General features: G+C 43.2%; 1 protein-coding gene across 1 annotated transcript in view; it reads right to left on the bottom strand.

Annotated features, from left to right (window-relative positions):
- LOC134601732 (collagen alpha-1(VII) chain-like) overlaps nt 1–12,675 on the bottom strand; it is a 414,484-nt gene that overhangs the window by 29,014 nt on the left and 372,795 nt on the right. Inside the window, exons 93-94 of the mRNA XM_063446237.1 lie at nt 11,447–11,524; nt 11,075–11,128 (exon numbers count right to left, since the gene is read on the bottom strand). Of these exons, the coding sequence (XP_063302307.1) occupies nt 11,075–11,128; nt 11,447–11,524 (132 nt within the window). The remainder of the gene's footprint in view (nt 1–11,074; nt 11,129–11,446; nt 11,525–12,675) is intronic.

Here is a 12,675-nt window from a genome sequence, read left to right as displayed (position 1 = left end):
TAGGCTTGTGAGTTAAAATACCTTTTTATTTACCCTTGAACCTTTTTATTTACTGTGTTGCACTATTTGTTGAATTATTTTGTTTTACAGAACATTGCCTGAACATTTGAAAGCTCCACCTTTTTTTTATGTATGTATAATTATGTTTTAAGTGGTGTAGGGGATACCACTTTTTAGGTGTTTGAGCACTTTTATTCACCTCCACATTGTGCATATACCAAATTGACGTATTAGTTTTAATTAATTGCTAGATCGGAATCCCAATATAAATTCTGATACTTATTAAAAAACACGTTTTAGGATTGCAAAAAAAGCCCTGAATTTAAGATTTTCACTGCATTTTCGGAGGTAGCTTGAGACACACTGATGTGGTTTAGCACACTGGTTAAAAAAACACTGTACTATGACCAGATCCTGGCAGAAGGTGCCTCATAGCTAATGCTGTTAGTGCATAATGATTATTTGTGGTCAAACATGATAGCAGAGCTAGTGAATAATGTGGGGACACGTTATACAAGAGCTGATTCTCTAAAAATAAATGGACATGAAAGGCAGACAATCCATACATCATAATTTTAGAGTATTAGCATGTTAAATATTCACAAAATGGCTCTGACATTGTAGTGAAATAGAACTTCTCTTTACTTCAGTACACACACATAATGACATAACACAAGAGAGACTAACACAACAGAACTAGTACATAACTTCCCTATGCTGCCATCTACTGGAAGGTGGACTGCACAAACCCCAATACATAACATACTGTACCCACGTGGACTACAACTGTGCTGCTTCTAAAGTGAAGCCCCAAGAAAATGGGGTTTAAAATATGCTTACTAAATATACCTCAGTGTAGCAGTACTTACCCTCTCCAGGGGCCGGCCGGGGTCCTCTCTTCTCGCCGCGCGCGGTCCTGCTCCTGCACGAGCCGCGCGCGGCTCATCCGACGACGAGATCAGGAAGGCGGGCAGTGACCGCGAGAAGCGGTCACGTGTCCCGCCTGACACTAAGAGCGCGCCGCGTGTCTCGGGCGTGCTCTTAAAGGGACAGTGGGAGACAAAATTAGAATCAGTCTCTCATTGGCCCCTGTCATGCCACGTTCCCCATACACTCACGTTTTGGGGGCGTGGATATGACAGGGGCCAATCAAGTGAACACTAGGGTATTTATTCTCAACTGTTTCCTTTGTACCTTGCCCTATCGTGGTTTCTGTTCAGTTCCCTTTAGTGCTTGTATCGTTCAGTTGGTTTTTTGGTGCTTGACCTTGGCTTTGTTCCTGACTCCGTTCTCTCTTTATCCTTGCTTGTCTTTCCGCCGGTTTGCTCTCCTGTGTACCAGTCCCTGGCTTGTTCTACTGTACGCTGTCTCTCCGTTCCCTTGACCTCGGCTTGTTCTGGACTCTGTCTTTTCTTGTACTCGTCTAAGTCCGGCCATTCTAAGGTCCGGTAAGACGAATCCTGTTTTCTTGTCTCTTGACTATCTGGACTATTCCTGCGTGTTGGGGTATATTACCGTGACATTACGATAGGGCCAGGGACCCCGCAGGTTTAGGACAACAGATGGCCACTCATGAGGCTAGATTTGCAGAACAGGATCACCGTATGGATCAAATGGCTCAAGCCATCCAGACACTTTTATCCAGAACAGCTCCGGTACCTGTACCTGCGCCTCCTGTAACCCTGTAACCAGACACAGCTAATATGCCTAATGCTTCAGCACATCTAACCCCGCCAGTTAGGTATGGAGGGGACGCTAAGACATGTAGGGGATCCTTAATCAAGTGGAATTCCACTTTGAAATGTACCCACGTTCATTTCCCACTGATAGATCTAAGGTGGGTTTTCTTATGCACCAGCTTACTGATAAAGCACTTGAATGGGCAAATCCTATTTGGGAGGCTAATGGACCTATGGTACATGATTTCAATAGCTTCCTCACGGCTTTTTGTAGAACATTTGACACAACTAAAAGGTCAAAGAATGCCGCCAGGGCGTTAATGAGAATTAAGCAAGGATCTAAATCTGTAGCCGATTATGCTATTCAGTTCCGTACCCTTGCTTCACAGGTAGATTGGACTAACAATGGGCTTACTACTGCGTTCATGGAAGGCCTATCTGAAACTATGTTGGATGAGGTAGCAGCTAAGGACCTTCCTTTACCCCTGGAGGACCTTATTGACTATCTCATCGATATAGATAACAGGATCCGTGACAGGTAATATACCAAGTCCAGAAATAGACGCTTTGTCCCCGTTAATTCACCTAGAGCTGAGACTCTGACTCTAAAGGGTCAGAGGAGGAACCCATGCAGTTAGGGGTTGCTAAACTTACTGACGCCGAAAAACTTTATAGGAGAAAAGAGGGACTTCGTCTTTATTGTGGTAGGAGGGGCCATATGAGACAAGAATGTCCCGTGTGTCCGGAAAACTATCGCACCTAAGACCGTATAGAGGACAGGCCTTGGGTATGGCATCAGAGTCCTCACATTTGCCTCTTAATAAATTGTTTCTCCCTGTTTCCCTGCACCTTGGTAGAAACTGCATAGCAGGGAATATACTAGCCCTGATTGATTCAGGAGCGGCCGAAAACTTTATAGATTCCGGTTTTGTTAAGGAGAATAACATACCCACTAGAGAGAAGAAGACACCCTTGGCCGTTGAGGCCATAGATGGTAGACCATTATGCTCTCCAGTTATCACACATGAAACTGTACCACTACATATGTCTACAGGGGTGTTACACTCTGAAACCATTCGGTTTCAGATCATTACTTCTCCTTCCTCTCACCTCGTGTTAGGGTATCCTTGGTTGCGTACTCATAATCCCACTATTGACTGGGAGTCAGGACAAATAGTATCTTGGAGTGATGCTTGCCAAGAGTCTTGTATTGTTAAAATCACCCCTTTGAATTCTACTAATATTCCTCCCGTGTCTACTGTTATACCCCCTCAGTACTTGTCTCTTAAATCTGTTTTTGATAAAAGGGAGGCTGAAAAGTTGCCACCTCATAGACCTTACGACTGCGCTATTAATTTACTACCTGGTGCTATGCCTCCCAAAGGGAGAATATATTCTTTGTCTCCTCAGGAGAATCTTGTTATGGAGGAATATATTAAGGAATCTTTACAAAAGGGATTTATAAGAAGATCCTCTTCCCCGGCAGGGGCTGGTTACTTCTTTGTATCCAAGAAAGATGGCGAATTAAGGCCTTGTATTGACTATAGGGGCCTAAATAAAACCACCGTCAAAAATGCGTACCCCATACCTTTGATCACGGAACTATTTGATAGGCTTAAACATGCCACGGTTTTTACTAAATTGGACCTTAGGGGTGCTTACAATCTCATACGTATCAAAAAGGATCACGAATGGAAGACCGCATTCAATACCAGGAGTGGTCATTACGAATATACTGTGATGCCCTTTGGTCTTTGTAACGCCCCAGCAGTTTTTCAAGAATTTATTAATGATGTCCTACGTCAGTACATACACCCATTCGTAATAGTAGACTTGGACGACATATTAATTTATTCAACTGATTTACAGACTCATCACATGCATGTTAAATTAGTGTTGAGGACTCTTCTTGTTAACGGTCTATATTGTAAACTCAAAAAATGTTCATTTGATCAATCAGAAGTCCAATTCTTGGGTTATATAATCTCTGCAAAGGGTTTTCGTATGGATCCCAAGAAACTTTCTGCCATCATGGAATGGCCTCTACCTCAGGGTTTGAAAGCCATTCAGCGTTTTCTGTTTTTTTCAAATTATTATAGGCGCTTTATTAATTAAAGGGTTTTCTGCCATTGTAGCACCTATAACCAGAATGACCAAAAAGGATGGTAATACTCATGTCTGGAAACCAGAAGCACTTGAGGCCTTTGAATTCCTGAAAGCTTCATTCGCTTCTGCCCCTATTTTACAGCATCCTGTCACTTCCCTACCCTTTATTCTTGAAGTTGATGCTTCTGATATTGGGGTAGGTGCTGTCTTGTCTCAAAGAGACTCACCTGAAAAGCCGTTGCACACTTGTGGCTTCTTTTCCAGACAGATGTCCAAAGCAGAAAAGAATTACGATGTAGGCAATCGCGAACTCCTTGCTATCATTTTGTCACTCAAGGAATGGAGACATCTACTAGAAGGTACTAGGGATCCCATCCTCATTTTTACGGATCACAAAAACCTCTCCTACCTTAGTGAAGCAAAAAGATTGTCTTCTAGGCAGGCCAGGTGGTCTCTGTTTTTGTCTCGTTTCAATTACATAATCACATACAGACCAGGTGATCGTAACACTAAAGCAGACGCTCTGTCCAGACAATTCGAAACTGCTGACAAACTAGAAATTGATGTTACCCCTGTCATTCCTCCCGACAGAATAATAGCTACTACTGTTCTATCTATTTCTTCTTCCCTCTTACAAGCTATACAGGCTAAACAAAACATGGCACCTGGAGAGAGGCCTGCTGATAAACTGTTCGTTGATATCCCTGAGAGACGGGACATTATGTCATTGTATCATGACACAAAAACTGCTGGACACCCTGGTATTTCTAAAACGTTATCAGCAGTTTCTAGATATTTCTGGTGGGCTTCCTTACGCAAGGACATCACTGATTACGTAAATTCTTGTACTACTTGTGCCAGTATGAAGTCCTCCCACAGAGTTCCTTGTGGGTTGTTGCATCCGTTGCCCATACCCGAGAGGCCTTGGTCCAATCTATCCATGGATTTTATTGTTGAATTGCCCCCTTCGAATGGTAAAACTGTCATCCTGATGATAGTGGATCGTTTTTCTAAGATGGCTCATTTTGTGTCTCTTGTCAAGTTGCCCTCGTCCAAGGAACTTGCCTCTGTCTTCGCCAGGGAGGTGTTTCGGTTGCATGGTATTCCCACTTCGATCGTGTCCGATAGGGGTAGCCAGTTTATTTCCAGATTCTGGTAAGCATTTTGTTCAGAGATGGGTATTTCTCTCTCGTTTTCTTCCACTTACCACCCCCAGTCTAATGGAGCTGCTGAACGTGCCAACCAATCTCTAGAGCAGTATCTTCGTTGTTTCATATCCCACCATCAGAACAATTGGGCTGACCTTCTTCCTTGGGCTGAGTTTGCTCATAATAACGCTGCTCATGAATCCTCCGGTAAAAGCCCTTTTTACATTATTTATGGCCGGCATCCCGTGGTTCTTCCAGCTGCATTCTCCTTACAGGGCATGCCAGCTCTGGATGAACATTTGGCTGGTTTACGTAATACTTGGGAGCAGGTTCAGTGTTCTTTGGTGGATTCCGCTGCTCGCCAGAAGGTTCAGGCAGAAAGCATCGCAGGGCAGCTCCATCCTATGCTGTGGGGGACCGGGTTTGGCTTTCTACTCGCAATATTCACCTTCGTGTGCCTTCTATGAAGTTGGCTCCTCGTTTTATTGGTCCTTTTCGTATCTTGCATGTGGCTAATCCTGTTTTGTATGCCTTGGATCTTCCTAGGAATCTACGCATTCCTAACGTATTTCATACCTCCTTGTTAAAACCCCTCCTGTGCAACCGTTATACCCGGCATGTTCCTCCTCCCCCTCCAGTTTCTGTGGAGGGCCATGTGGAATTTGAAGTGGCCGCTATACTCGACTCTCGTTTTCTTCGGGGTCGCCTCCAATATCTGGTACATTGGAAGGGCTATGGGCCTGAGGAACGCAGTTGGATTTCCGCTGACGCTGTTCACGCTCCTCGCCTTGTGCGTTCTTTCCACTCTCGCTTTCCTGCCAGGCCTGCTCCTCCCCGCCCGGTGGGCGTGTCTTTGGGGGGGTACTGTAGCAGTACTTACCCTCTCCAGGGGCCGGCCGGGGTCCTCTCTTCTCGCCGCGCGCGGTCCTGCTCCTGCACGAGCCGCGCGCGGCTCATCCGACGACGAGATCAGGAAGGCGGGCAGTGACCGCGAGAAGCGGTCACGTGTCCCGCCTGACACTAAGAGCGCGCCGCGTGTCTCGGGCGTGCTCTTAAAGGGACAGTGGGAGACAAAATTAGAATCAGTCTCCCATTGGCTCCTGTCATGCCACGTTCCCCATACACTCATGTTTTGGGGGCGTGGATATGACAGGGACCAATCAAGTGAACACTAGGGTATTTATACTCACCTGTTTCCTTTGTACCTTGCCCTATCGTGGTTTCTGTTCAGTTCCCTTTAGTGCTTGTATCGTTCAGTTAGTTTTTTGGTGCTTGACCTTGGCTTTGTTCCTGACTCCGTTCTCTCTTTATCCTTGCTTGTCTATCCGCCGGTTTGCTCTCCTGTGTACCAGTCCCTGGCTTGTTCTACTTTACGCTGTCTCTCCGTTCCCTTGACCTCGGCTTGTTCTGGACTCTTTTCTAGACTCTTTTCTTGTACTCATCTAAGTCCGGCCATTCTAAGGTCCGGTAAGACGAATCCTGTTTTCTTGTCTCTTGACTATCTGGACTATTCCTGCGTTTTGGGGTATAGTACCGTGACACTCAGGAGCCATATATGACTGATCTGCAATGATTTTATACTGATGGGCAGTATCTAAATTGTTTTGCCCTAAAGTATATTCAATGCATATCTCCTCCCAGCACTGAAAGGTCTGAAACGGGTACTGGGGTGGGGAGTCATAAAGTGACACCACTTGCATTACTGGCAATGCCATAAATGATTGATCTCGCCCTGGGGAAGGGGCTTGTTGGTCTAACATGAATGCAAACTAGGCTGACTGACAGCCTTCTGGCCAGACCCATTAATGGCAGACCTTGCTGAGAGAGCTGCTGAAGTTCTCTCTGCATGGTATAGTGCCCTTTAGCATATCACAAGAAAGTCTAATGCTGGGCTTGTACTGGGTGATGTCATTTCTCAGGTGTGCCCATATGTAGGACACTGGGTAACAAAATTAGGACAGCAGGAAAGGAACCCAAATTTGGGATGCTCCCGATGAAATTGTGATAGTTGGAGGCCATGAGAATATCAAATTGTTAATTAATCATGAGTTTTCTAACTGTCCCAATTTAGGGGAGCTATGCCACATACACAAGTCAGCCCACTATAAACCCTATGGAAAATGAGCTTAGGGAAAGTTGTAATTGGCAAAAAACATTTCAAAATTCAGTATTGAATTTACTATCAATCTCACATTATTAAACAACCCTGTTTGAATTCCTGGCAATTCACACTTTAGTAAATAAACCTGCAAACGTTTATGCCGACAATAGTTTGCTTAACAAAGCCATATTTTCATAGTTCATATTTTTTCAATGCAGCTTCTAATTGTAACATTTCTTTCGAGAAGGCCATGTAAGGACCATTGACAATTATTTAGATTCTGTACTTGGTTTAGTGACAGTCATGTGATTTTATCTGCTATCCACATTCACAGCACTGATTTCATGCTGGGAGATTGCTGTCTGCATGCTTTAAGGCAGTACAAACACAGATTGTTTAATTGGCACTATTGCTTCCTCATATTGGCCAGGACAAGCAGCAAACACAGCTATCACCTGTCTGCAAACATTAAGTACTAAGATATGTGAGAATTAACATGTTGATGGCTGGAAAAGGATCACAGAAAAATACGTCACTTTATAAGCATACAAGGGTTGTTGCTGATGATAATGGAGGGCTATACAAAGACCAGGCTTATTGCGCAAAACATTGGAGCATTTACTAATATATTAAAACTGGCAAACTTGTAGCTTGCTATAATGTCATCATATTATTAGTTCATAGGAAATATTTTTAAGAATAATCTTTTTGCTAAAATTGATTGAAGTCTTATTAGCTAAGTTAAAATCATACCATTAGGTGTGAAGTGCCATCAGTCTAGTTCAGGCATAGGCAACCGTCGGCACTCCAGATGTTTTGGACTACACCTCTGATGATGCTTTGCCAGCATTATGGGTGTAAGAGCATTATGGGGGATGTAGTCCACAACATCTGGAGTGCCGAAGGTTGCCTATCCCTGGTCTAGTTTATGAAATAAAAGAATCTTGATGTGGTAAACCAAAATCTGGGGTTTATTCGCTACATTTGGAATTGTGGAGAACTGAGAAATGTAAAATGTTAGGTCAAAATAGCAGCAGTGTAAAATGGTCCAACGTTTTTTTAGTTATTTTGACCTCAAATTTTAAATCCCTATTCAAACCTCATACCAGCTAGTTTTATTAAAAAATCTCTCTGTCTCCAAAAGAAAATTAAATCCCCTTCAAATTACTATTTGAGCACTAAACGTCACTTGATTGTATGATTAAATTATCATTCTTGGAAGCACTTTTCTGAAAGTCCAATCCAATATATATATCCAATATACTGCAGAGTATGTATATGTATGATTGAGTTATATATATTAACATAGTGAAGGAGCTCCTGTACTTCGCCCGAGTACCTCCGCCCAGTTTGCTTCCTAGTCGCTTGCTGGGACCCAGGAGCACTTCAACCTCAGTCACTCATACTTGACTGGGGTCTCTCTGCAGCTTTTCCACCCGACCAAGCTACAGTTCTTCTTCCAGCAGGTATCGTCACATTAGTGTGTGTGCATGTGAGTGTATATGTGAGTGTATGAGTGTGTGTCTGTCAGTGTGTGTTTGTGAGTGTCTGTCAAATCAGTGAGAGTATGTTTGTCACTGAGTCTCTGTGTGACTATCAGTGTGTCTGCCAATCAGTGTCAATCAGTATGTGTCTGTCAGTGTGTGTGTGTGTGTCAATGAATGAGTGTGTGTCAGATCAGTGAGTCTGTGTCTGTCAGTCTGTGTGTTTGTCATTGAGTATGTGTGACTCTCAGTGTGTATACACCACTGAGTGTAGCATGGCAGAGCGGAGCGCGGTACAGGAGCTTCTATTTCCTGTACCCGGCCAGACTGACAGGAGGTGCTCACTGAGAGAGCACTCCCTGTCAGTCCGGCCGGGTACAGAAAACTGAAGCTCCTGTAACAATACAAGAGAGGTAGGAGGCACACCAGGAAGGGGAGTGTGACCACTAAGGGGGTGGGGGGTGCACAAAGGGACCACTTATGGACGAGGATGGGAGAGGGACTGGTTAAGAGGCACATAGGTGAAGATGTTATTTGGGGGAGGGGGGTAGAAAAATTAATCTTCGCCTATGTACCCAAAAATGCTTGCACCGGCCCTGCACAGGACACACAGTTCCAAAAGGAACTAAGGGACTAGCCCATATGCTCTTTACATATAGATTACTGTGATAACTCAAAAAAATACAAACAATCATATCACATTAGACAAGATACAGGAACTTATAATATAACACAATGGCATATTTATAAGGGGTGGGGGTCGGGGGAGACAATAATAACGCTAAATATATCTCCTGCCTGCAGAATTAGCAGTATGCAAATCTACACTACATTTCAGTGCATATTACCGTTGCAACCAACAGGTGGCACTGTACAGGTTCCACAGCCAAAACCACCTAGTTGGTAGCAAGCACCAGCAGGACAGGAGAGCACAAAAACATCAAACAATAAAACAAGAATGCACACCCTGCACCCATAACGGGCACAGGGTGACTAAGACATAGGAGTAGTCCAGGGTCCTACATAAAGTGTCAGTATGTATCCTTTCTGAAGGAAAATAAATTCCTTCTGGGTCTAATGAGATATTCCAGTTTGTTAACTGAGCTTGTTATAGAGAGAACCCAGCTGATTATTTTCTATAATAATCAGGCTCCTACTCCTGTTAGCCAGAAAGTCTTGTTGTCAGTACAAAAGGACTGGCCCTTTTTTGATTGTTTTCATGGTGTGAATGTCTGCACAATGCACCAAAAGGAGCATAATTCCTTCCACGGTCGACTTGGCTCTATGAATATATTTGGGGCTATGGAGCTATTTCAGGTTTCTTCTATTCAATTAACACTATTATTTAATGGCACAATGTAAAGGAAATGACACAGGCATCAACAAGGATCTTGCATTTCAAAACAGACACCAAGAATCTCCTCCATCATTTAAAGCAGTTAAGTTGGACACCTGGGGAGTGAGAACACTGTGGCGACATTTTCCCATTTTATGCCACTCCTTACTCATTCATTGTGTTTTTATTTATATAAGCGTATGCGTGGGCATTCCGTCTTGAAATCGGCTTTTACAGCCCAACACTGATATAGTACACCGGGAAAATCAGGACAAACTACTGCCAAGTCCAGGTATGAATGACAATTTTGCGCTGAGTACACAATAAAGCATCTACGCAAAGGATGCCTAAAAAAGGATAAATTCTGGAATCTGTAAAGTACACCTCCAGGTGTAATACAAACATGCAAATAAATATAATTAAAATAACATAATTCTAATAATGTGAAAATATATGCCACACATTATGAAAATATAATAAATTAAACATGAATATCCAGCTCCAAACTGTAGTACAAGGAAGACACCATGGTAAATCCATCCTAAGGGCTGTAGGACAGGAAATGACTGGTGATCTATGGACCTAACATTGTTTTTAAAACACCTTTTACTTTCCTGTCCTATTGGCTGTAAGGGTCGGAGCTACCATTGTTAGCCAATATATATATAACATATATTTATGAAGAGAGGGCGAGAGAGAGAAAGATAGTTTGTTTATTAGAACCCTGATATTACATGGAACTCTTTATATTGCATATTTTTAGTGTAGGGTTATTATTGGTGTGATGGCTATTGTTAGGTGTTAGTGCAAGTATGAAGGTTAGAGCTCCTACAGTGCTTGCCTGAGATTAGTCTAAATTACACAATAACTCATGGATACATGGATGACATCACTATTCTTTGAATTTGGCATCCAAAATATCATGCTTGTTAAAATGACTATCAATAATACCTTTATGTGGAAATTTATTTCAGTTGTCAATGGTTTGTTTGTATGGTAAGGTACAAAATGTAGATTTGCTTTGCTTGAACTCATTGTGGGAAGAGAGGTTTAATTTTTCATTATTCCACCTTTAGGGGTTACTTCCAAATTAACTTCTTTTTTTTTTGGGGGGGGGGGGGTGAAGGACCAAATGTGGGCGATTCTTATTAGAGAAAATGTAGTCTTCAGTGCTATATCATGTCAATGTATACTACTATTTATAAAAAAAGTATACTCACAGAGAGCCCAGGGTCACCCTTATCTCCTTTAAAACCTATAGGACCATCTTCTCCCTGAATGGAAAATATCTAGTTAGTCAAGTAATGATCAACAAAAGTTTAAGCAACTATTCCCCTTTACAGGCCGTTCAGTCAACTTGAAGTTATGCCCTCAGACTTACATATTTACAGAGGATGTAATTTAAAAAAAAGAAATCTATATGACTGATATAGTATATATATATATACTGTATAGAAGTAGACAAGTGGGCAAAGTTCTAAAACTCGAGATCATCATGACATCTTAAGGATTCCACAGGAACATTCCTTAACTTTCCGTGCAGATTTTTTACATCATGTCAACAAACTAAGAAGTTATCTTGATTCACCAACCATTACTCCTTTGTTTCCTGTGGTCCCAGGGTCTCCTCTGACACATGGCAAAGTCTTTCCTCTTTTTCCTCGTTCACCCTGATAATAAAATGACATGTAATTTAGCGCAATGGCACACTCTACCTATTAAACCAATATATTATTTTGATCATCAGGAGCACAATTTGGAAGAGAGGATAAATGGATGGTTGGATAAAGCTTAAACTAGGAAAACAAAGATGGGCATAGTGAACTGACATGCACTATGTTAGTGGGGGATGTGTAGATATTTATTACAGAAGAGAATAGTGACCTTACATTAATTCACTAATTATATCCTGGACAAACCCAAACCTGTACACATACCTTTGTTCTCTTTTGGGCTTAAAAACCCGAGTACAGAATATTTAATACCCTACTAACCTCAACATCTGAGGAAAGGGATTTAGGGGGCAGTGGTGTACATACCAGGGTCGCAGGGGTCGCGGCTGCGACCCGGCATGTACGCACTATGGCCAGCCTCTTCTCTTGGGGGACCCAGGAGCCGGCCACCTCAGGGCCCCCCGAGGCTGGCCCTGCTGTCACCCAGCTGGCTGGTCCTGCTGGCGTGCGAGGGAGCACTCTCCCCTGAGTGCTTCCTCTTCAGCTCCCTCGCGCACCGCACTGATACCGGAGCCGGAAGATGACGTCATCTTCTGGCTCCGGTATCAGTATGCGGCGCGCGAGGGAGCTGAAGAGGAAGCACTCAGGGGAGAGTGCTCCCTCGCGCTCCCGCCTGCCTGCCCAGTGACCGGCGGCCCAGGAGCCCAGCAGCACCAGTGGACCCCAGGGAATCCCCTTAGCACTCCAAAAGGTAAGGAGGCTGGGGGGATTACATTTACAAAAAAAAAAAAAAAAACATGTGTGAGTGTTACTGTGTGTGTTACTGTTACTGTGAGTGTTAGTGTGTGTGTTAGTGTTACTGTGAGTGTTAGTGTGTTACTGTGAGTGTTAGTGTGTGTGTGAGTGTGTTACTGTGTGTGAGTGTGTAAATGTGAGTGTTAGTGTGTTAGTGTAAGTGTTAGTGTGTGTGTTAGAGTTACTGTGAGTGTTAGTGTGTGGTTACTGTGAGTGTTAGTGTGCGGTTACTGTGAGTGTTAGTGTGTGTGTTAGTTACTTTAAGTGTTAGTGTCAGAGTTAGGGTGAGTGTGTTAGTGTGTGTGTTAGTGTTACTGTGAGTGTTAGTGTGTTAGTGTGTGTGTTACTATGAG

The sequence above is a fragment of the Pelobates fuscus genome, chromosome 3, assembly GCF_036172605.1.
Source record: "Pelobates fuscus isolate aPelFus1 chromosome 3, aPelFus1.pri, whole genome shotgun sequence".
Lineage (NCBI taxonomy): Eukaryota > Metazoa > Chordata > Amphibia > Anura > Pelobatidae > Pelobates > Pelobates fuscus.
This window is presented reverse-complemented; position numbering and strand designations above follow the sequence as displayed.